The 26284-nt window shown below is 35.6% G+C and overlaps 1 protein-coding gene across 1 annotated transcript in view; it reads right to left on the bottom strand.

Moving 5' to 3' along the window:
* Positions 1-214: 214 nt before the first annotated feature.
* LOC148185111 (MLV-related proviral Env polyprotein-like) overlaps positions 215-26284 on the bottom strand; it is a 119509-nt gene continuing 93439 nt past the window's right edge. Inside the window, exon 3 of the mRNA XM_088051470.1 lies at positions 215-332. Coding sequence (XP_087907596.1) covers positions 215-332 — 118 coding nt within the window. The remainder of the gene's footprint in view (positions 333-26284) is intronic.

The following is a 26284-nucleotide window of genomic DNA, read 5'->3' on the forward strand; positions in this document are numbered from 1 at the left end:
ATGTAGATCTTAGTAACAAAAGCTGCCATTAGTCAAATTCTTCAGGAGTTACTCAGAAGTATTGTACAGCTATAGCTGTGACAAGAGTGAAAGAAAGCTGTAGCTGTCCATTTTACTTACATTTTTTATTAAATGAGTGGTTTTACTTGCTTGGGGACAGCCTGTAGGTCTGCATGACAAACCGGTGCCTTGTCTAGAGCAGGGGATTGACACCTCACTGAAGGGTTGTTTCTGAGCCACCATGGAGATCCCATTGACTTTGATTGGCCTGGAAGTTGCAGCTGTCTGGGGAAGAGACTTTGGCTTCTGCAAGAATAGGCATGACAAGGACACTGGGGATAGGAACACACATGTTAAGAATATGATGTATTGGAGAGACAAAAATTATACTGTTAAATGCAGGCATCTGCTGTGTACACACAGTCTTGGACATCTCAAGTCTTCATTATATTCAAAGGTCAATTAATGTTTCCAAAGTTTAATGTGAAAGTAAAATATTTGATTGGGCTTTTTTTTATGTAATCTTTTTATTTTTTTATTTTTTAATTATTTCCTTAAAGAATTTAAACCAGGAATACCCAATGTTCGCATACAGGGCTCAGGTGTGCCATAAGTGCTTCAGGTGTCTCCGACAGCCAAATATTACTTTCTTTGCTAAACCACTCAGTTATAATGCAAAGTCTGGAAGTGTGTCCTGCAGCCAACAGGCTAAAAATCAGTGAATAAATTCTACTTATATCTCATTTCTATGGTAATTCCTGGGAGTTAGTATCAGTTGTATCCAAATTGGAGCTTTGCACTGCCGAAATTCAAAGTTGCCTAACTTCTTCCTTAGGCGACCACTTGAAACAGTCCTATTCTTTCTCACAAAATGCACTACAATTTTAAAAAAGTTGTATCTATTAAATCTTTCCAATTTAAAGTATAGACCCTATGTTGAATCAACTCCTTCAAGGGACTGGATAAGATTTTCTGAAGTTCAGATTTGTGAGCAGTCTAAGCCAGTTTAGTACCTTTTACTGAAGGTACTCTGGCTTGTGCAAGTACATAAATATTATTTGCCAGAGGAACTGAAACTTGAGAACCTACCTCCAAGGTGAATATCCTTATAGTTGGACTGCTGGAGCATTTTTTGCCCTTCCACCTCCCTAGCAAACATTTATCCTGCAAAGTCAAAAGTTTTACATAGAAAACTTACGTGTAAACAGAAACAAACAAAAATTGTTTGATGTCAGCAAACAATTTAAGGTATATCTGCTTGCTTACATATTAGAATAGCATAAAATATCTTTTTTTGATAAGGAATTAATTGTTCATAGCATAAAATTTTCTTCTAGGAAACATAATTGTCTAAGTTATGTCTTGAAATTTTATTCATTATAGTCCTACTAAATCAAAATCTTTTAGGAATTATCCTCTTTAGTAATACACTTGAAATAATGAATGCTTGTTACTGTAATGTAAGGATAGAGTGGGTTAAAATCCACTCAGGTCGAGAATGTTAACATCCCAGATGAATTATTTTTTCTTTGCTTGTGATAAATAAAAAGGAGGTAGAGTTAGACTTGCTACTTGCAGGGGAAATCTAACAGACTAAAGTGAAGTTCCTAACCTGGAAGATATCTTCATTGGAATTCCAACATGGCCAGATGGTAGATAATCACCAAGGCTCTGCACAATGTGAGGTTGCTATGTGCATACTTTCAAAAGGCAAATTCATTGCTATATAGCTGTTTGAGGAAGAAAAAATAATAAAATAATTTAGGTATCTAAATTATCTTGCAAGCTAAATGCATGCAAATCTTGTTTGACGGCCTTCAAAGGTTTTTCCCTCTGACTTATCTGTGACTAGCACAAAATAGAGAAATACATTTATATAAAATAGACTGCTTCAGCAAACACCAAATGTGAGTGAAAATTAGACTCTGACAACTTCAAGTGTCATATCTGGCTATTTACTGGCTCCATGCTTGCATTTCAGAACACACAATTTCTCTTGATGGAATTTGTGTATATCACTTTTTTTAGCTTCCTTTGAAAAACACAAGAAAGACTTGAGAAGTTCTTTTGTCTTTTGTCATCTTAGCTTGAGGATGGGCATCATTTTAATTTCCCTTTCCCTTTTCTCATTTTTGATAGAATGATTTTATCTCTCAGGACTAGGCCTCAGGAAGATTGCAAAGATGGTTTTCTCAAAGTCTGAGAACAGCAATATTACTAAAATACATTAGCTAACTTTTAAAAGAACAATGCAAAGTCCAAGTAAAATAATCTTCAGATATTTTTAAGCCACCTTTAATTCACACCATCATTTGGAAAAATAAATCAGATTTAGCTTTTTCGAAGTTTGATGTTTCACTAGAAGTCCCTTTAAAACCAGGTTCTATTGTGCTCAGCTATAGACTGGGGAGGCAGCCCATGGAGTTGAGAACCTTAGAAGAAGGAGGAGGGAAAACACTTTACAAAGTAGTAAAAAGACCTTCCTTAACATGTATAGCCAGTCTAAAAGTCCTCAAAGTCATTCATGTTATTTGCATCCTGGTCAAGGCTGTACCCAAATATCCATTACAGTTTTCATAATCCTCAACTGAGTTCAAACATTGGATTGAATGAGTACTTAACGTATCACATCATCCTGAAAGAGAGATTACAGCAGCATAAGAAAGGCAAGCGTGCTGGTTTCCGCTGCGTAGAATTGTCTTCACAGTGGCTGATATGGGGCTGTGTTTTGTATTTGTGCTGAACACTGGACAGAATTGATAATACAGAGATGCTTTTGTTATTGTTGAGCATGGTTTACACAGAGCCAAGGCCTTTCCTGCTTTGGAACAGTCATATTGGTGAGGGGGCTGGTGGGAATGCATGGCTGGGGGGAGACACAGCCAGGACAGGAGACTGCAACTGACCAGTGTGATAATCCAGATCATATGACAATCATGCTCATTATATAAAGTGGGGGGAAAGAGGAGGGAGGGTGTTGGGGGAACATTCAGTGATAGTGTTTTCTTCCCATCACTATGTGTGATGGGACCCTTCTCTCCTGGAGATGACTGAATACCTGCCTGCCATGGGAAGCAGTGAATTATTTTACTTCGGTTGTGTGCACAGCTTTTCATTTCCCTATTAAACCGTCTTTATTTCAACCCACAAATTCTCTAGCTTTCACCTTTCTGGTTTGCTCCCCATGTGAGTGACCATGAGGTTGCATGAGGCTTGGTTGCTGACTCAGGTAAAACCATGACAAAAAGCTGCCATATTTAACTGTGAATGTCCATGCTTTTGTGAAGGAAAAACATTATTATACTGACATAACTGTAGATATTTTTTTAAGCTATCTGACTTAAACATGCTGGAATCATAGAATTAATTTCTCTTAGCCTCTCATTATATGGCTTAGTCTCCCGACTTTTCACCAGCTTAGTTGCCCTGCTCTGGACACCTGCCCAGAACATCAGTGTCTTTCTTGAATGAGAGGCCCAAAAATAAACACAAGACTCAAGATTTGGCCTCATCAATGCTGAGTACAAGGAGACATTCACTGCCCTGGCCATCTAAGCTCACTTCTGGCTCATGTTCCATTTCAAACAACCTTCCCCCAGCCTGTAGCGCTGCCTGGGGTTCTTGTGACTGAAGTGCAGGACCTGCTATTCCACTTGTTGAACCATTTTGTTGATCTCAGCCCATGGATCCAGCCTGTGCAGATATTTCTGTAGAGCCTTCCTTCCATTCAGCAGATCAACACTCACAACCAGTTTATCTGTCTGCAAACTGACTGAGTGTGTAATCGATCCCCTCATCCAGATAATCAATAAAGACTTTAAACAGGACTGGGCCCAACACAGATCTCTGGGGAATCCCAGTAGTGACTGGCCACCAACTGGATGTAATTCCATTCACCACTACTCTCTGGGTCTGTCCATCCAGACAGTTTTTAACACTGAATAGTTAAAAACTACTAAACACACTAAAGGTGTACTGAGAATAGTATACCTGTCCAAGCCATAGCCTGCCAGCTTCTCCAGGAGAATGCTGTGGGAGACAGTGTCAAAGGCTATGCTGAATTCCAGGTGTAAGAAGATTCTAAAATGAATGGCTTCTGGTTAACCGTAGTATAATAGCCAGCTATTATACTTAATTGTTATAAAATGTTATCTTTAATAATGGAAATGAGAGAAGTGTACAAATCCTGTAAGATTTTAAGGGAGAGTAGGAAACTTGGAAATTCAAAGTAGAATTCCTAAAAGATACTGGAGAACCACATCCAACTACTTTAAAAGAAATTATTTAGATTTCAAACACAGAGGGCTTATACAAAGCATTTAAGAGCACTAATTAATAAGCATTGATGTTGACCTTGGCCAGACTTTAATAGTGTTTCTTCTCATTTATACACTAGAGAAAAAAAAATTCCAAGAGCTGATTTGATTTGGCTGCTAGTCTTCTTGAGGGAAGGCTGCCTCATATTTTTAAATGAAACTTATGGTATAAATTTTGTCATTTAAATTTAGCTCTCTAAGAGATAAGTATCTGGTCCAAGCTAATCAACCAGCCTGTCATACAGTCAGGAGAAAGTTTCTATTATAACGATGATTTATTCTATTTATGGTATGCCCTTATTTCAGTGCCAAGTAGATATGATTTTAAAAAGTCTCCTTCTCTCAGCACTGACTATATTTAAAAAACTCAGATCATTCTCTTACTCCAGATATTTTCTTTTTAGTTATATAAAATGTAGAAGAATAAACCTCAATTGAAGTAAGTAAAGGCTTTGAACTATTTTCATGAAGAAAACCACAAGGTTTGTACACAACCAAACAGAGAATGCATTTCCAGATAAAAAAAATCTTTTCAATCTTATTTTTGTCTCTCAACAATGATGTTTTATATTCCTAGTAGAAGCCCTTTCTCACCCCGATAAACAAAAGTCTGAAAGCTGATTCACTGTTGCCCAAAGCAAGCTCAATGGATAGCTCAGTATGAATCATACCATTTTTGTGGAACTATACTGTAAAACTTCTTTGCATGAGTTGGATCTTTCCTAAATTCAAAGTTACTTTTCATGTTCTGAGATTTGGACCTCTGAGACATTTGTAGCCTGGAGGGTAGGAGAGGGATATGGAGAATTTGCCTCGCTTCATTGCTTTCCTCTCATTTATATCAAAAAGACTCACAACTGGGTCTCTTCCCTGTTTGTTTGCTGTAGTGCTGTGCTTCTGAAACATCTGCCAAAGCTACAGATTTTGCAGCACCAGACTTTGATTCATGCCTACATATTGCATTAAACATACCATGCATTGGCTTGTACAATCCTTTCATCACCCAGATACTTGAGCAGAGTCCATCGGTATTCCTGCAGTGTGTTAACTTGTAGGCTATTTCAGAATTTCAGATTTGGTCCTTGACTATCCCTCTCAGAAGGATAATTATGAACTATGAAAGCTAGTTTTCACATATTTCAATTTCAAGGAATAGGAATTATAATCTCTCATTAGAAATGGCAATTCATATAACATCTAGAAATTCATAGACAAAAATTGTGAAATAGGATTATACTGGCATTAATGACACTGATAATTTTTTCTTTAACCATTTTGGGGGTCTTATCTCAAACTATTTAAATAGTTTTTTGTGATCAGTTTTTATCGAACTTGGAAAACAAGTTTTTCTGCTCTTCAATCTACCATCCACTAAATGTGATGCTTGTGTTACTCCTTGATTTTTTGTTTGAATTCTAAATACATATAACTCATGATTTCGATTTTAACAATGGCATGATTTTGAAGTCTTATACAGCTCCTATATATTTCTGTTCACTAGATAAATTTCACAAGTAAATTCTATTGCTTTTTAGGATTGATGCACAACAACGTATACATTATACAACATTAGTTTCAGAATGCCATTAATATCATTATGCAATCCTTTTTCATTTAAAATCTCATTATCACAATATTGCTCAGAAATGTATTTTACTGAATAAAAAATCCTCTTTCAGAAAAATCATCTTGCTTGGTGGATGGAAAATTAAATGTCATGGTCAATCTTTTCTTGTTACATTTTCCATTTTAAATGGAAATATAGCATGGCTATTGAATGAGATAACTTATTTTCAGTATTGAGTCCCAGCTGAGACCTTACGGATAACATTGTTTTTGCCAACACTAAAATACTACAGCTGTAATTTCTGGGTGAAATACAGTACCACCAAGAAGCCCAACTGATAGAAAGACTTGGCATGAAGAATTGCAGATGGTCAAAGTGTAAGAAAACTTGCATCTACAAAGTGTTTGCAGTTTGAGCAAATAAGACTGGAAATCTACAGCAAGTGACATTCTAGCCTATCTAATATCAAAGAGTTTCGCTTACTGAGTTCACTGAAACAAACTGATGAAAACCAAGAACCTTCAGGAGGAATAAAGATTAAACCCAGCTAAACACTAGGAGTTAGAACAGTCTACATCTTAGTTACAAAGTGCTTATCTCAGGAAATAGGCTGAGAGCACAAGGGATCCCGAGTCAAAAAATCATTTAACTGTTCATTCAGCTAGAACAGTATGAGTCTGCCCACTAAAATTTAAGTCCAAATTTGAAGTCCTTTTTTGATCAAAAACTAGGCATATATTAGTAAAAAAGACACTGGGGGGGAAAGTCATGTTTCCATAACAAATAAACAACCCCCTTCCCTTTAATGCAATATTTTTTCAACTTCTTAAATCAAACAAGGTAGAAAACAGTTCTTCAAAGTACTTCAAAGTACTATAATCAAGCAACAGTGTAATTTTGTTATGACTGCTACATTTACAGCAACCGATCATGATCAAGAAAAAAGAAAGGACAAAGTAAAAGGTACTGCAATGTCACTTTGATTACCCCTTTCACAGTAACACTAACCATGCAAGTATCTTAAAACAGGGAATAAGCATATAATGAAGACAATCTTGTTACTCTTAACCAAGGAAAATCAAAGGCAAGGAAAAACATTACTTTATCTTTAAGTTGTGAATGCTTTTAAGTCCCTTCCAACCCAAACACTTCTGTGATTCTATGATTCTATATTTGGTCACATCTGTTTATTGACAAAAAAAGCCAACAACAACAACAAAAAAACCAACAAACAAAAAAAACACAAAAGAAAACCCCTAAAACCCCCCACAAAAAACAAATGTAACACACTTCAATTTTACTTTCTATTGTCAGGTTTCAATTTGACTCTGCATAGCACCACTATGAAGATTCATACCTCATCTTTAGGTGAGAAATTGCTTTGTAAGTATGGTATAGAAGAGCAGTGCCAGCTTACAGTCTTTTTCATAAGCTACAGGCTCAACTGATGGAGTTTTATTAGGGATAAAGAATCAGCTCACATTATTTCTACTTCTACTAATTTTGTGGGTGGTAGTAATTAGCAGGGGATTTGGCAGACAGCTGGGGGCAGAACAGTAACCTCTTAAGTGGCCTTACATGATTCTCTAAAGCTCATTTGTCAGAGTCATTAAGCTTGTCTGTAAAAAGACATCCATTAGCAGAGTCATGACCTACTGATGCATCTTTTGAAGCATCTTTTTAGAGATTTACTGTCATGGTTCACACAGAGATACACAAATGAAATCTATTATGGTATTGACTAGGTCTAAAATTAAGAGAGATAAACCCACATTTGGTGCTTCATGTTGCTTATTCTTGTGTACTACTTGTTCTTTGGGGTTGAAATATAAGTGTTTTGGAGCAGGAAATGGTTCTTCAGACTGTATTTATGAAATACATAGTACAGAAATGGTTGAGGGTGACAACTGCTTCCATTGTATAACAACTGCACTTAAAATTGTCAGTATTTTGACATGCACCATGCACATTTGCGACAGAGAGGAGCAAAGAAGGCCATCTCTAGCCCATAAATCAAATATCGAAACATTCGGATGCAGCTCCAGTTTATTTCAATATATGAATTATCTGCTAGTGAAGAAATGACGAGGGTAAGAGGCAGCAGTAGCGCAAGAAGTTCTGGCTGAACATGAGGAAGGCCTCTCTTCCTGAATGGATGACTGAGTACTAGAACAGGTTACCCAGAGAGGTTGTGGGCTCTTCATGCACTCAAGGACAACCCTGCTCAGGCAGAGAGGTAATACTTGTGGTATATTTACTTCATGGTCTAAATTCCAGCCACTGGACAATCAGTGGTGGCCACAATGCTCCTAAGTCTAGCTGCCAGAGGTTAGAGGGACAGAGTGTGTATTTGTACAGGCACTAAAAAGTAAAAGCAACAGTGTGTGAAGGAGAAACTGTGGGCTGCAGATCCCATAGGAAAAAACAGGAGAAACCAGGGTGTATGGGGGTCTGAGTGAAAGCAGTGGGAGAAGGATCTACCTGTGGATGGTGCTTTAGCTGGGGACATTGCTCCACCTCTGGCACTCTGTGTATGAGGTCATGTTGGTGGCCTCTGTGAGTCTGTGTGCTCCAGACCCTGGGGTCTGCTGGGCTTGGAATTTCTCAGAACATTCTTAATTAGGATTAAATTTAGTTTTCCTTTATTTTTCCCCCTGGAATCTCTTTCTAGTGAGAATATCAGTGTAACATCATGTCATATAAAAGTGTGTACAGAACAGATTTTTTTCCTAAAGCAAAATACAAATCAAAAATAAAATCAGAGTTCACTGAAAACAAAATTACTTCTTGCAAGGCTTCTTAAAGCAGTATCAAAGACACACATACAGGTGTCAAATCACTCTAAGTACAATTTAGCTTTTTTGAAATGCCAAATGTTTCTATTTCATCTTTCATTTTATTATCAAACATTTAAATTTATTTGATCTTTATTCTGTCATCCCAGAAAGCAGATATAGAAGAAAGCTCAAGATAAAGTCACTAACTATTTACTTCTGGAAGTAAAAGTGTCATTTTTTGAATGATATGAATGTTTTTGCTTCCCATTTCAGTGGGGCAGACTGGTACTTTAGAAAATTTATCTGGTTGCCAATGATAAATATTGAATTATTGGACACTATCAGAGTACTCAAAGATTCAGAGCATTTAATTTATATCTTGATGAATTTCTGCAAGGTGTGGTTGTTGTAGTTTCAAACTTTTAAAAGTGTTTTTAAATGTTCTTAGAATGAACTTAAAAGGATTAAGTCTCTCAGCTGCAGAGTACTTCATAAAGTTCCAGTAAATATATTTAAATTAGAGAAATTTATCAAGGAAAGTAATTTATAACTGATATTTTGAACAGCTCATATATTAATTTCAGGGCACTAGTTCAGACATCAGCTGACAATAGTTTGATTAACTTTTTTGAGAAACACAGTCATTTTATACAGTATATTAAATCGTTTCGTTATGGGGAGGGACAAAATGTCATAATGAAACAATTAGGTGGTAAGTGATGAAATAAATTGATCAAAAATGTATTTGATCATAAAACCTTATCTTTCATAATATATTGAAGAAATATTGCCAGTGAACTTACTAATTCATTATGGGCATGGTATTACTTTTGATTTGGGAAGGACTGTGACATATCACATCCTTAAAATTTTACTTTTTTTCTAGAAAGAGGAAATAGTTTACAATGATTTGGATTGTGCCTAGCATATTTGGAGTAATGATTTATTTATTTGATTTATTTGATTAATTTCATCAAATAAAGCAACTCCAATTTTACAAAACAGGCTGGGACTTAATACTCATTAACCTCAATCATTGATCAATTATTTTAGAAAAGTCATTTTAAATTATTATTCTCTGATCTCATAAGGTACTAGCATCTAAGGGTATGCATTAGACTAGTGAGTCTGTGTGTAGGTAAGATTCAGTACTATGATTTTTGTGAATCAGTTTTTAATGTTCAAGGCCAGGTTGGATGGGGCTTTGAGCAACCCAATCTTGTGAAAGATTCCCCCTGCTAATGGCAGGGTGGCTGGAGTAAATGATCTTTTAAGAGTTCTTCCAATTTCAACCATTCAGTGAGTCTATGATAATGCTGGAGCCTTGGCTACAAGCAAGCCTCTGTCTCTGGACTGTTAAGTCCTCGAATCCTGCCTGGTCCTGACAAATCAGTCACAATACAAATCCTATCAGAATGTTGGAATTATGCTGTGTCATGCAATAGATCTTTGAAAAACAGCCTTGCCTTTCTTCTGTGGTTTCTGTCTACCTAGCCTCCCTAGACAGCATAAAGAAATGGTAGTTTAAAAGTAGTAATATTTTCAAAGAAACATATCTGTAAGGAAAAATGAGTTTTCTGATTTTTCCTGAACAGTTATTAGTTACTTAATTGTAATGTCACATTCATCCTACTAAAATTTAGTCTGTTGACTAAAGCAGAATCAAAACAAAGCCATTTATATATATTAACCAGCAATATCACATTACAGTTTTCCAAGACTTACTGCAATGCCACTTTCAACTTGCAGTTTTAATCCAAATGTCTCAAATGTCATTACTAACAGTTATGCTAAGATGTAGTGTTACCTTTCTGTTTCATAAACTTAGAACTTGCAAGAGGAAAATAAAATAAGTTAACCATTACCTGCCAAAATTCCTCCATCAGATGTGATGCCAGTGCCAACGTGTGGCACATAGAGTACAAGGAATCCTACATGTTAAAAACTGAATATTCCTGGAAATGAGCTGATGGACTTAAGCTTCACCAGAAGAATGTGAAATAATGATAAATTCAATTAATATTAGGTTTATTTTGTATTCCAGGACATGGGAGAATACAGAGATTAGAGAGCCATAAGAAAAAAATGTGAAACAAAATCTGAATTTTAATACAGACACTGAATAACATCCAAACATGAATTATCAGTTAGCTTAGGAGTCTGAACCTGCCTGAATCTCACCTCAGAAACTGTCTTGAACAATCAAAGTGATAAGAAGCACGTCATTCACAAAGGTGCATAACCCTGCATATTTCTTTTCATTGTTTTCAGACAATAATGAGTGACCAGAGACTAATCAAATTGCCCTACATATGGTCCCACATCTGTAGCAGAGGAACAAAGGAAGGAAACCGGTGGTGGTACACCATTACATTTACAAAAGCCAGAATTAGCATAGAATTATAAAGGTTATCAGGGCTCATATCCTATTATTGCAGTAACAGTGACCATGGTATACAATGATATTCATAAACTGAGTTCCAGCCTCAAAATATCTTAGCTTATTCTATTCCATGTTCCTCCTGGAAAAGTTTTTCCCACACTACACATCTTTTTTTTGCCAAATAAAAGCAGAGTTTTTAAAATCAAATGTTTTCAATAAAAATTAGCATCCTTTTTGTCACATTTTACAAAATTCTCTCAAATTAACAGGACTTACTTGAAAAATTAATTTAAAAATGTTTTAAGTGCCTGCCTGTTTGTATTCTGGTGTTTTATCTCTATAAATACCATTTACTTCTCAGGTAGAAATGAGTATCTGACATATATCAGCCATCACCTTTCACTGAAATCTACCACTTAAAACTACATCCCTTATGTCACATTTCCCTTTACCATGCCAAGCATTGAAATGTGATTTGTAGATTTCCATGCAATTGTATGGCATTAGAGTTATCCCAAAGAGGTGAAGATGGGAAATATTTGTCTTAAATACATCCATAAAAAGAATTAATATTTCTAGCTGACTAGAAGAAAAGATGTTTTAAGATTGCCACAATTTTGGAAGATTTAGATTGTCTAGGGATGCTGTAGTTGTTAGTAGAGAAATTGTTTACAATTCTGTAAGTTTATAACCATTTGCAGAGGTGCTTCCACTGAGCAAACAGTAGCTTAATAAATGTACACAGTAATATCATTTCATGTACTGCTAGTCAATTTTGCATCTTCTCTTCTAATAGCCATTCCATAGTCTAAATTATATTTGTGAGCAAGAACCTCTGCCTTCTAACAATTGTTACAGAAAGTCACATCAATTATACTATCTACAAGGAACTTCTTTGAAGTTCATTAAAGAAGAAAGTCTAAACTATTCCTATAGGTACACATTTATATTGCGTTCTCTAATCTAATGTAGCTGCCAACACTGTTAGTTTACTTCAAGAATAGAGAGTGATCATATTACTTAAGGAATATTACATTAAAGAAAAACAGCTGTGGGGCTTCATGCTATTGCTACCAGACTCAGATATATTAAGATATAAAGACAGGTAATACAAAATCCTAAAAGAGAAATAAATCAATTAATTGAATTACAGAAGATTTAATTAGGAGGAAATAAGATATTTGTAATATCCAAATATATTCCAAAACCAGCCAGAACAGAGCAGGAGATGAAGATGAACCATCATCCATCAGAACAGAGGCCCACTCTTCCCTCAAGAGGTGTGGCACCATGTGATGTGGAAAACCTCATTGGTAGCTCATTGGTAGAAAATACTTCCACTTCTTGCATGAACAATACCAAATCTACCTCAGAACTCTGGGTTAGCACCAAGATATAAATATTCCCTTGGGACATACTGCTGACACAGCAATCCCAGGAAGCCTTTGTCAACTGTGCATTAGAGGAACTGTCCAAACAAAAATAGTTGTTGTTTTAAACTTGTGAAGTTATTGGAAAGCCTGTTCATATTCTCTGAAATAGTTTCAAAGCCATCTCTGCTCCTCATTGACTATCATGGTTTTGTAGACTTAGAAACTACTTTTCCCAATCAGCTGCTCATCCTTACCATTGTCCCAGCTGTAGCATTTAGGACAATTAGGGCTATTTCACAGAACAGTTCTGGTGACAATGCGTTTCATTATCATGAAAGCAATGGTGATGTCATAAGCGTTGAAGATGAACATTACTGAAAGAATCAGACAAAACACAGAGATATTTAATCACCAATGAGGAGAAAAGTAATTCAGAAAAGGACACAATGTCTTCAAATGAGTCTTGGAAATTGCATTTTATTTTCTAAAAAGTGTACTGAAGTACAGAATTGTCCATTAAATAGAAACCCAGGAGAAACATCCCCTGCAGTTTGTCTGAACAGACAAGTAAAAACAGCCCAATCTGACAATGAATTTCTAATCAGTGACCTGACAGTTTCTCACTTGCCACAGATGTTTTTTTGTAGCATTTTCTGCATATTCAAGATCAGCTGTGTCTGTGATTTTGCATATATTAACAAAAAACTTTTGCTGACTGCACTTCAGAATGGAACTTGAAAAGTAGTGAAGAAGTGCAGCAGGGAAACTGAACATGTTTACCTTGCCAAAGGTCTTTTCCTACATTATTGTTTAGGAATAAACCAAATCTCATTTACACAATTAGCCTTTATTCTTCTATTATAGGACACACTTTCATTCAGGAGAATAAAGCTAAAATTCTATCTGCAGTGAACCTGTCCTCATTCTTGGTTTATCATGGAAGCCCCTACCAGTTTACCCAACCCAAGTTGAGACCTTTTGGTTCCTGTTAAGCCTAAAACATTAAAAATCTTTCCAGCACACTTTCTAAAAGATATATCTTTCCCTGTAAGACTACAGAACACATTGTGAGTTAAGAATCACACGGAAGTAATTAGGTGGCATCATAAAGCATCTATCTGAGTTCAACATGCACTTCAGCAATAGTCTAAGGTAAATTTTCCTGTTTCAGATTTTAAAACAAGGCTGTGTCCAAAAGTGACACAGTTTTGTTAGGCCATTTTCATTGTGTGAAAAGAAAAATATATTAATTCTCCCCACAAACCATACTTCTGTTAATATTTTATACCTCCATGGGTAAAATACTACCTCTATTATAACTTAAACTTTCAAACACAGAATTAGATTTTAAAAAATGATTAATTAACCAGGTGTGAGACCCCACCTGTTGCATCCAATTCTGACATTCCGACCAAAGAAAGGACATAGATCCATTGGAACAAATCCAGAGGAGGCTCACCAGGATTATTAGAGGGATGGGGCACCTCTTCCATGAGAAAAGGCTGAGAGAATTTGAATTGTTGAGTCTGGAGAAGCGGAGGCTTTGGGGAGACCTAATTGAGGTCTTCAAGTACCTGAAGGAGCCTTCAAGAAAGACGGGGAAGGACTGTTCGCAAAAACATGAAGTGACAAAACATGGGGGGAATGGATTAAAACTGAAAGAGAGCAGGTTTAGACTATATATAAGAAAGAAATTCTTTACTATGTGGGTGGTGAGGTACAGGAACTAATTGCCCAGAGACACTGTGGGTGCCCCATCCCTGGAAATGTTTAAGGCCAGGTTGGATGGAGTTCAGAGTAACCTGATCTAGTGGAAGGTGAGCCTGCCCACAGCAGTGAGAATAGAAGCAGATGATCCTTAAGGTCATTTCCAACCCAAACCATTCTATGGCTCTTTCAGTGAATAAAAGTAATTATCAGAGAAGAGTGCAACCCACAAAAATCCAGAATGATCTTCAGACTGTCTGATGTCTGTCTTTGTTTCTCTAGAGAGCATCTCTAAGCATTTTACTTCCTTCTAGTGAAAATAGGCACAATAATGTTTTCATATTCACAGCTAGTTCATGCTTGCATCCCATTAAAATTTGTGGAAAGTCTTTATCTTGTAAGATATCTTCAGGCAGTTGTGATGAAGGTAGTAGTCAACATTTTAGAAGAGTGACAAAACAAGTAGATATGTAGAACAGTTAGCCTTAAGGACCATTTTCCATCTGTTATACCTCTTGGGAGATTTCAAATTATTCAGCAGATCATTTTCTATTGGTGAAAAATTTCTCTTCTATTTTTTATGTTTGAAGGCCACCAAATTTCAGGGTGATATTTATCAGTCTCAGGGAGAAACAGGAATCCCAAACAGACAAGATTTAAATGTTCTAGGACCTATAAAGAAAAAGACAATTATTGATATTGGATTCCCAGTTCTTACTGCTTGTTATTAAACAGTTCCTTGTTTTTTACTAGTTTTTGTAAAACATATTTGTCCTGGGGTGACCAGCCATAAAAAAACCCAGGAAAGGAAAGGAAAGCTATAAGACAAGGAGAATCAGTAAGCATAAATTCAAACTAACAAGAGTCTGGTTGGAGACTATCCTGCAAGGAGTAGTTTTAGCATACAATCCAATCATTACAAGCCATTTAACCTAAACATATATTTACTTTAAATGTATTTGCATTACATGCTCGTCTGATCCAATACAGTCAAGGTTCTCTCAACTATTCTATAAGAATAAGCTGTAATAATTACTTGCATAGTACAGAGTTTTACAGTTTCCAAGGTCTATGTTTAGAGAATGGGATCAGCTTCATGTGAGAGACGTACAGTGGTTCTGTATTGGTCCCCATTGTAAAAATTGTAAAATTGGATAAAGATACTTAAAAACACAAGGTGGACTGTCAAAAAATTATTGTCCAATATTTTAAGTTAAACTGAAATTGTTGTTAATATATCTTCAAATGTCATTACAGGATCCCAGGGAATTTATAATTTTGAACTATAATCTCAATTCCACCTTATAAGCAATTAACTATTACTTTAGTCTCAGTATGTGTACGGCCCAGGCTAAACCTCTACCATCTGTGTCGGTTGTGTTAAGCAGCTCCCCACTGATCCTTGGACAGGTGGTGCAGAAAGTTGATGGCCTTTATGATAAATTCCATTCCCTTCAAGATAGATTCCATTCATACTCAATATTACAAGAATGTTCCATGGAGTGAGCATTAGTCTCTCATTCTTTTTACCTAAAAATAAATAACTTTTAGAGAATTGCCACAAGTAAAAGGAACAAAATTCAGCATAGACCACAGTCATGGTATCTTCTGCACTTACATCAGCTCAAGAAAATAATCTGGACTAGCCTGAGTTTCTCTGCCTTGAAACCCTTTTGATTATACTCTCAACAGAGCTTGGGTATTAAGTAATATGTAATGGAGACAATTGGAAGACCAAGACCAAAAAGCAGCTCATGAACAGAAATGAGCTTGACAGAACATATTTTCCCAGGTGAGACTAAGAAAGTGTCCTGATCTTTTGATGCATGATTTGTACTCATACAAGTGAAAGGTGTTACCCTAGGCAGTTATTTATTTTTATGTTTTAACTTATTTCCTCAAATCTCCCTTAAATGCTTCTGTCATTCTTAATTATATCTTCCTTCTGAAATATGACTCTTATTCTAAGGTTTTCTACTTAATTTGAGTAGACTTAACATCAACTCTTTAGAGGTCATACTTGCTTAAATATGGTCAATTTAGCCTTTTAAAAATTTTCTTCACTAGAATAAAACTGAATTTTATTTATATAAAATAGTGGGTGTAATGGGATTTTCCAAACTTGGAACAATACAAACATAGTATTATAAAATTGTGATGTCAAACTGTTGCAATTATGTTAATGGTTCATTGATCTCTCCCCTTTGTTACATGCAGATACCCCAGAGGCAGCCTGTGGACAGTCTGTGTAAGCAGGTTTGGCAGCAAAACGACCTTCCCAGTGTGCAGAGTCCTGCCAAGCCTGCAGGCAGTGCCCGGGCACTGCCTGTGTCCCATCCTGCTCCCGCTGTTAGCAAAACAAGCCCAGCTCTTCCAGAGGGTCTCCATCCCAGGCAATCCAGGTACGGACAGTGGCATGCAAAAAGGCTGCCAGGTTCACACACATTTTTTAAAAATAATTAAGGTAGAAGAATTTTGTGAGTGAATAACCAGACCTGATCATAGCAAACAATCTTTCTGTGCATATGACCTTTAAAAGTCCTACCTCCTTTTTTTTTTTTTTTGCCATTTTTTAAAAGTTAATATGTATATTTACGACATTTTCAGATGTGTTTAAGTCTGCTTTCTGTTACCGTACATCATTCACATCTGTTCTTACATCTAAACCACACACTTCCACATTTTACAGTTATCTCAGTGAATGGATAGAAATACACTTTAAGCTATACATAAGGAAGTGATGTAGTGCTTAAATAAATTAGTAGAGTAACGCTATTAGTTCTGCCAGTTTCCACGCATGTCTCTAATTACTTAATCTATTTCCTTTATCTGTGAGAAAAAGAACTTCTCCCAGTGGCAACAGTATATAAAAATTAAGTTGCTACCTTACTCGAGTATATATCAAGTATCTATAAATTATATCAAAGTATCCAATATATCCTTGCATATATCAAACTATGCAACAGTGTTTGAAGGCAGGACTGTTTGGCGATGCACAGGACTGGCAATGTCACCAGCAAGAACAGATCTTTCAAATTAAATTACTGCTTGAATGGAATCAAGCAGAGGAACTTGGGAGTAACTCAGCTGAGGCCCTTGATATATAAGCAATAGTATTCCTTTCAGAACCGCATAAATCAACGCCTTAAAAGGTTTAAAAATGTTAATTTTTAAGGTTTTTACAGGACTTCACTGCCCAGATAGTTCTTTAAATCCAGATTAAAGCTACTTGTCCAGATACTTTTCTCAGGTAAACCCTAGTTAAAGGCATGAAAAATAAGCCTATGTAAAACTTATTACTAAGATGTATTGAATATTAGAACATACTGTATTAAATTGTGTAATATATATAAATACTGTCAATATACCATATGATGCTTCAGCATGCTATAGCAACCTTCTACTTTAAATGTTATACTTATTATGGTATAAAATCCCTTAAATATAATTTAAATGGGAAAATTAAAACATAACATTTTTTCAAAGTAAAAATTATATCTGAATCTGCAAGGCATTTTAGTCTCAAATAATTTTCTGTAAGAAATTCCAAATATGCAATTTTGTTTTGACTTGGAACAAAAGTAAGTTCTGAACTGCTGAGTGGAAAATGTAATTATGAGTTTCAAATAATTCTGAAGAAGAATAATTAATCTTCTTTTTTCCCCCCCTCCTTTTCCCTCAAAGTAAGACTTAGTAAAGACAAAGTAAGAATCTGCAATATCAAGGTTGCAGTGTAAGCAGTGATACAACTCTGTTACTGCTTTTCATGAGCAAGAAAATGTATAGATTTTGGGTAAGGAAAAAGACTGAATGGCCTCAACAAAATTATTTTTTTGTTATTCCATTAAATGTATGCTAAGATGAAATAGAAATGTTGATTCTAGACCTCGTCAATACAGATTTCATGATGGATTTTTTTAAAAATGAATTGGGCAAAATGCAAAACATTTTTTTAAGTTTGTAATCTTGTTTTTGAAATAAACCTTAAAGATCAATGGCTCAGAAACTCAATATTTTAACACAGTGCACTGTGAAATCTTAATGTTCCTAAATCTCATCACTAAGAAGTGTAGCTAAAATCTCTAAATGCCTCAGGTCAAAGGAAAAAGTGATAAAGGCAGCAGAGGGGGACAAGTAATAAACTTCTTGCCTGCATACAGCCAAGGTAATGGAACAAAATACTGAACAGTAGAGAAAAATCCATCTGAGATAGAGGAAATAAAGCACAACACCTTAACACTAACCAATGTATCCATACAGAGCTACGCTGGATAAAATTCATGTCAATCTGTTGTAAAATATGAAGTCTGAATATATGGCTGTGAAATGAAGCTATTTAGAAGGTTTTCTTTTTGTGTACACCCTTTTCTATGTTAGAATATTCTTTTCATGTTAAAATAAAACGATGATTTTTATAGCACTTTAAAAAACCCTAATTTGATCTTTGCCAGAAAACTGCTGTTTAAAGACTCTTAATAAAAATCTGTTACAGATTTCACTGTTAGTAGGTTATCATCTAAGTCTTGAAGGAATTCCTGGATCTTCAGTCATACAAATGATTCAAAACTTTTCAGATGCATGTATTTTAAACACAAATATATTTAATCACAAGTATATTTAAAGAGATTTAAGAATGTACTTTTCCCTTGGACAGTACTATCCAATTTGTTCTAAAGGCCTGGGCTCAGTGGAGGTTTTTAAGCATCTGCGAGTGAGAACAGCTTAAAATAAGTACATCCTTAAGTGTCTTGCTTAACTAGAATGTGTGTGTTTTGGGTAAAATGGAGAGTATCATGTGTGTGCCTGCACTACTGACCAGTCTCTGACAGCTGAAGAGGAGGAGGACATGGTTGTCATGTGCTTGTGTTTTAGGAGAATCCTGCACATAGGCAGGATGAGATGGCTTTTAATATTCCTCAACAGGAATGATCTTCTGTTGCCAGATCTATGTAAGCATGACATTGTTGTGAGCTGAGAGCCACCAGGGCACCCCGATCCATGATCTGCTTTAATCCATTAAGCTCTTCCACCACTCATGACTAACTTAAAGACTGATGTCTACATAAGTCTTCTCAGTCAGGCAAAAGAATGTGACGTCAGTAAATTATGTTTTCAAAGGTCGTGCAGAGAAAAAACAGATACCTAATATGAAATGAAGAATGAAGTTCCCAGCTCTTAGGTGTTGAGTGCAAAATATTTTAATGTTATCAATTAAACTAAGCTCTTCATACTTCTCCAGATGATCATATCTGTATTATTTTCTTGTGAGAATTCTAATGATTATTTATCGTTTTTGGGGTCTGCTCTTTTTCTGCTAGTAGCTTTGTATCTTGAGAACATTGCTTGGATTTTACTGAAATTAAGATGACTAACAACTGAATAACATAGCAAACCATGACATTATTAAACAAGCGGTAACTCATTACAGAACAATAAATTAAAAGTGTGCCAAATTATGAATAATTATGCAGTTATTCACTTTGTTTTTTTAAAAACTACATGAATAATTATTTAGTGAAAATGTCACATCACATAAATGATGTTATTGTTCTGTTATATACTCTTCTCTTTCAGAAGGTGTGCACCATGTATTTGCACAGTGTTATTTCTAAAGGCTTTAGGAAAAATAAAAAGCACAAAAAGGCAGATTTCTTTAAGTAAGGTTAGACTTGCTAATGTACCCAGCTCCAAGGTTTCCTTGACAGCAAAGAAAATGTTCTTGCTTTTGTAGAGGTTATAACAGATTTACACTATTTGATCTTACTGGAACAACAGCAAAATTAACAGAAAATAAAATGAATAATCCTTTTAAAATGTTCTCTCACAGCAACAGAAATTATGTTAAAAGCATTATATGCAAAACTTGCAGATGAACATACTATGGGGTCTTTTTCTGCACTAATAAAATTTTTCTGGCCTTTCCCAAAGTATTTGGGATCTACTTTGCATAATGTGAGGTGTTGATCTCTAACACTCAATGGATGTTCAATAATTATCTTGTAGTAAGTACGAAAAGAGAGGTAGAAAAGCAATTATACTTTAAAAACTTTTTTAATTCAGTCAAAGAACTAGGCAGAAAAAAGGTCAGATAAAGGATACTTTCACAGTAGTACAGTGCAAAGTATGTATCCCAATCTTTAAGTATACTTTCCGTGGACTTGATCTACCCTCTTTTGGACTAAAGAATTTTAAATAAAACCTGCTGGGGAAAGGGAAGCTCAATCCATCACACTCCTACAAATTTGATATCAGACACCTCAAGACATGTCCAGAGCCTGAAGAGGGATTGCAAGTCATCAGGAGTACACCTGAAGGGCAGCACAGAAGAATTCCAGTCACCCCAGACAGGAAGGCAAATTCATCAGGGGCCCAACTCAAATATCACTGTGGAAACACACTCAGCATGGGGAGTAAACAAAAGGACTTAGAGACTTACGCATGCCTGCAGGGCTGTCATCTTACTGATATGACGGAGCCATGGTGGGATGGCTCCTATGACTAGAGTAGATGGATACAGGCTTTTCAGGAAGGATAGGCAGGGAAGATGAGCAAGAAGTGTTGCCCTCTGTATAAGTGCACAGATGGAGTGCATCCACCTGGGGGTGGATGAGAAGCTGACTGAGACTTCAGGATTAAATGGATGGGTCAGGATTAAAGTGGAGGACAGGGACAGGTGACAATATTGATGGTCTGCTATGTGTTATCTAACCAGGAAGACTGAGCAGATGAGGCTCTCTGTAGATGAATAAGAATGGGTTCATGTCACAAACCCTGGTCCTCAAGGAGGAATTCAACCACCCTGGCACTTGTTGGAAGGACAACACAGTGGAACATAAGCACAACAGAAGGTTCCTAAAATGTTTTGATGTAATTTCTTCTCCAAGTGATAAAGAAGTTGATGAGAAGAGATGCTATACCAGAACTTTATCTCACTAGAAGAAAAGGGCAGTGGGGAATATGAAGCTCAAGGAGAGCCTAGACTACAGGACCCATGAAATTGTTGAGTTGAAGATCCTCAGGGCAACAAGGGGGATGCACAACAAGCTCACTTCCCTAGACTTCAGGAGAGGAGACTGGCTTCTTCAAGAATCTGCTTAGTAAACTACCTTGGAATAAAACTTTGTTAGGGAGAGGGGCCCAAGACAGTAGATTAATATTCAAGAATCACCTGCATGCTCATCTCCCATTCATCCCAACAGAGAAGAAGTTGAGCTTGTACTCAGGGAAGTCAGGGTAAACAAGAAAAACTTCTACAGGTACAATAATGATAAAAGGAAGACTAGGGAAAACATGGAGCCTCTCTGGAAGGAATGGGAGACCTATTTGCCCAGGATGTGGAGACAGCTGAGGTACTCAACACTTTTGTATCTTTGTCATACTGCTCAAAGCATTTAGTGGTTCTGTGAAAGAAGAGACAGCTAATTTCAATTAAATTTATAGACAATCATATGATGTCAGATTATGTTTCAATTTGATATAAACCTATTATGATACAAAACTAATAGTCATCAACAGGCTGTTTTTTTTGTCACAGAACTGTCAGAGGAAAACTAGACTTACTGATCCCTAAATAAGTAAAAGGTGGAGATTTTGAAGCTGGGGAAGAATGGTAGGCAGCTGAAATAATTGTCATTGATGTATATTTTTGCTAAAACAATCATTAGTGAAATGAGAAGTGCCACTGGCAGTTCTTCATCATTATGTTTTCAACATGAACTTAATAAAATAAATTTGAACAAGCTGCTTTATTCTCACTTCTAATCATGTTTCATATTTGCTTTCATGGCCTTTTCCTTTTACATCAAAATTTAGATGTTACAGTATTCAGTTCTAGTAAAAAAAAAAAAAGATAAAAATTTGTGGCCAGAAATATTCTGATTTCTGAGCATAAGATTTCCATTTACCCATTCCTTCATACATATTGATTTTAGTGATGGCAATAATTTAATTATTTATACCCTACTGATGTCAAGAAAAAATAAATTGGCAATTTCACAGTCATGGCTGTAAAGGTCAAGGCGTAACTTTACAGTAATATTAAAAAAACAAACATAATATTAAAAAACAAAACAAACCAAAAAACCCTAGGAGAACAAAAAGTCAAAATTTTAAAGAACACTTGTGTAAAATTTTTTCATCACACAGTGCCTGATCAGCTGTAGGAGGAACATGAACTCATGTGCCAGATTCAATTAGTGCTGGATTTGACTCTGGGTCAGTGCAGAAGTGCCATCACTGCTTTGGGAGCAGCACTGGGGATATAAAGAATGAACTGAGGACAGAGATAAGAAATTGCAGCTGAAAAAGATATATTCTTCATCTGAGGACATGTAGTGACAATGCAGGGTCAAGCATATGAGATATCATCACAGAAATAGTAAAGAGTGTCAAGAATATCTGACAAGCTAATGCCTGGACACAGACTTCTGCAATCTCTTTTCGCAACTCCTGTTGCAACTGACTTCATGTAGGTATGATATCAGTGAATGCTCACAACTCACAGCAAGAGCAGTAACATATTTGTTGAAGTCCAAACTCTACTTGCAATTATGTGGCAGATTTTACCATTGCAACTTATTCAAAGCTCATTGAAAATAATACAGACTGCAAATTCCTTTTGTAGAACTGTGTTTCAGTTTATTTTTGCTAGTGTACACTATACGGCATTTTTTTATAATGAAAATTTATTGTGGTTTCCTCTCCACACATCACTTAGAAGTGGATGTGCCTCTTAGAGAACTGTAGATGTTCCAATTAAATCCCTTAATAATATAAAAAAGTCAGAAAAAGTTCATGACAGCTATAAAGCATTTCATGGAATAGGACATACAAGAACAGCTGAAAAGGAAGGTAGAGCAGGTATGGAATTAAATGTACTACTCTGTAAAACTGATGGCATTGCAATTTACTATCCACTCACAAGAAATAGTATCTTTTGTATATAAGTCTGTATATCCATTTACAAGTCTACAAGGAAACAAAAGTCTGTATAATACAAGAATGAAAAATTCGTTCTGAAGAACATAGATGTGTTTCTGGTACTTGTAGGATCTTTGGAAACTGAGAATGATAGTCTCTGGCTACTGTGACTTGAAACAGAGAATGCTTTCCACCTACGTGGCAGAGGAAGCCACAACAAATACATGAACTGAGGCTAACAATATTCCCTTGAAATCTAGGGAACCATTGTCATATAGCCACAACCTTCACTGACTTTGGGTTAAAAAATATTCAGTTTGTAGACTTTAATGTTATTGACAGGTTTAATTTTATTTCATTATATTAAATGGTGCTCTGGTACCTCCTTGGTGATGTTTTTATAATTTTGGTTTGGGTTTTTTATTTTATTTTCTATGAATCAGTTCATAAATCTGAAAAAAACATATAGGAAATATACTTTAAAAATCCTCTTGAATCAATTCAGTTTATAACGAATGATCAGTTTATTAAATAATTTCAGAGGAGACACCTGTATTTCCTCAAAGCATTTTTATCACTTATAACAAGATCTGGAATCCCAGTTCTGGAATTTATTCCATTTTAATGTTTCCCAAAGTATTTTATTTTCTATTTTCAGCAACTCGACATCACTATCGCTAAAATAACTTGTCTTTCATTTTTGAAGGGTTTTTACACAAATAACTATAGCATAAACACAGATTCAGGGCCTCACAAGGTTGCATGCTATCGGAATAGATTAGAATAATATTTTTCTTGCCTAAATAGGTGAAAAAAATAAACTGAGAAATAGAGAAATGAGAATTACTATGTAAAGTAGGTCTCAAGTCAGATCTTTGTTTTTTTTTCAGTTTTCCCAGTTCCAAGAGGTCCTGTGACTTGCATGGTTACCTTTTCTAAGTGTACCTTTATGTTGTGAACTTTTGTCTTTTTAATCTCTGCCTGTTTCTCCAGTGCAGAAATGAGAAGATAGGTCTTAGAGTGTACCTATAAAAACATGAAAAAGGCTCATGATACCCAGGTTAATTTCTTTCTATGTCTCCATACCTTTTCTTCAACAGCCATTTTCCTCTACTTAAGACGTGCCTATTCAAACAGCAATTCCAGTTTTGACCAAAATAGGCACTTCAACTTCTTTTTTCTGTTATGGCAGGAAAAAAAACAAGTATCCCAAGCTTGTCAATGCATGTCAAAACATAGGCTCTATGTATAAGCCAAGAGCTTGTACAAAAGCCTCAAAAGCAATAAGCATAGAAAGAAAACAATTGTGACATATTCTAAACCTGTTCTTCTCATGCAGACTAGTACTTATATCAGCTGCACTGATTCTGGCAGGAACATACAGCCATTAAAAAGTGCTAATCATGCTGCAAATAAAAAATACCCCGTCTGAAAGATGAAACAGGAAGTTTTAAGACTGCATACTTTTGAAAATGACCAGAATAAGACTTAATTTGTCATTTCTCTAATTATATCACTATATGCATCTATGTCTATATATATCTATTTACCTAATTTTCTAAATTTTAAAATATGCAGGTTGTGTAAGTTCATTCTTATTAAAAAGCTTACCAGAACATTTAATAGAAAACTACTTTCTGGTAAGATGCTGAAGAGATTATAAATTTCAGCTGATAACAGTGTTGAATCACTTCAGATAAAACAGGGAATGTAGCCCATTACCAGAATTAGGATCAAAAACAAAGATAGACCTCAATTACACTGGAATAGCTTGATTTTCTCAGATTCATCCAAAGCTAAAGAAAATATGCTGTTCCCAACAAAAGCAATATTTGTGTAAATGTTGCAAAAAAACTTTAATTATCTGTGTTTGTCTCCTTTCCTAAATGATGTGTCTGTCCAGTAAATCACATCTAGGCATTGCATTGATGATAGGTAGGTCTTCATCATTAGCAGGCTTCTTTTTTAGACTATGAACACCTTATGAAGGTCTTTTGAAATTATATTTAAATGTTATACCTCATGAGTTTTTTATTGTACTGAATGATGCAATTTCTATTAACATCAGGAGAAACTGGAATTATTTAGCAGCACTGGATACCAATAGGGGTTTAAGAAAGGAACCAGTACTTAAAGGGAAGAATCCTAATCTTCAAATTGTTAATCTGAACAGCAAATAAAGGATAAGTGTACTTTCTGTGCTTAGAACATCTGAAAGAGTTTTGGAAAACACATTTTGATTTTTGATTTCTACACTGACATTCCTGACCTTAGCTATACTAAGGAAAAAGTATTTCAATTCCTTTCTGCAACACAAGAATTTCAATGTTTTCTATTCCCAATATTTATCCTCTTGAGATGACAAATTCTCCAGGGCAGAATACAGCTGTAACATCAGGTTTGTGCATTGCCTATGTACTATTGCAAGGTAAATAATCAATTAGAGTTGTACTAGGAGAAAGAGTTTAATAAAGTATTGAGCACTTGAATTGCTGTCTTTTGGAAATACCAGATTTTGATGATCAGACTAGTTATTACAGTCTTCTCCCTCACAGTCCTTCTGGTGCCCCGAACCATATGTAATTCCAGAATTTTTGCTCTAACTTTAAGCATGTTAATTTCATTATTAAATACCCCATACATTAAAATGTTATCTCTAATATCACAAATATGATACATAGGTATTGCAATAGATTGATATTTATATAAAAATATAAATTATATCACATAATATTTATCCATTCAGCAATCCCTATGCCATCAATAACGTAAATTAAGCATCTTTTATGGTGTTAAGAGTTTCACACAGATGAAATAGAAATATATTATCTGTGCAGAGGACCAGACATTTTCAAGTTTTGTCTCAACCATTCTGAGTATTGATACAGGAAAGGTGGTCAGAGGACAGCATGCTGTGGAGGTGAGGCAGCACAGTGCTGAGCCAGAGTCCTGCTCTGCCTTCAGACTCATGCTCGGTCAGCAGCTTTGACTGGGTGTTGGGACATGTGAGCCAGCACCTTTGAGGAAATTGTTCTGGGAGTGGATAACTTATTGAAGTATGCTGAACAAAATTAAGGGCTTGTTAGCCAACACTTTTTGTGGAAGAGGTTTGTAAGAGTTTAAGAGATTGTTAATGAACAACTTTTGAGTCCAAGCAGTGGGCTGGTTGCTGGAGTTATAGAAGGCTGTATAATAAAACACAAAGAGCTCCCTAAAAACTGTCCAGTGTCTTTGTTCAGCCT

The sequence above is a fragment of the Pseudopodoces humilis genome, chromosome 1 (assembly GCF_049639895.1).
Source record: "Pseudopodoces humilis isolate 2021_Gansu_Grassland_sample_001 chromosome 1, ASM4963989v1, whole genome shotgun sequence".
Taxonomy (NCBI): Eukaryota; Metazoa; Chordata; class Aves; order Passeriformes; family Paridae; genus Pseudopodoces; species Pseudopodoces humilis.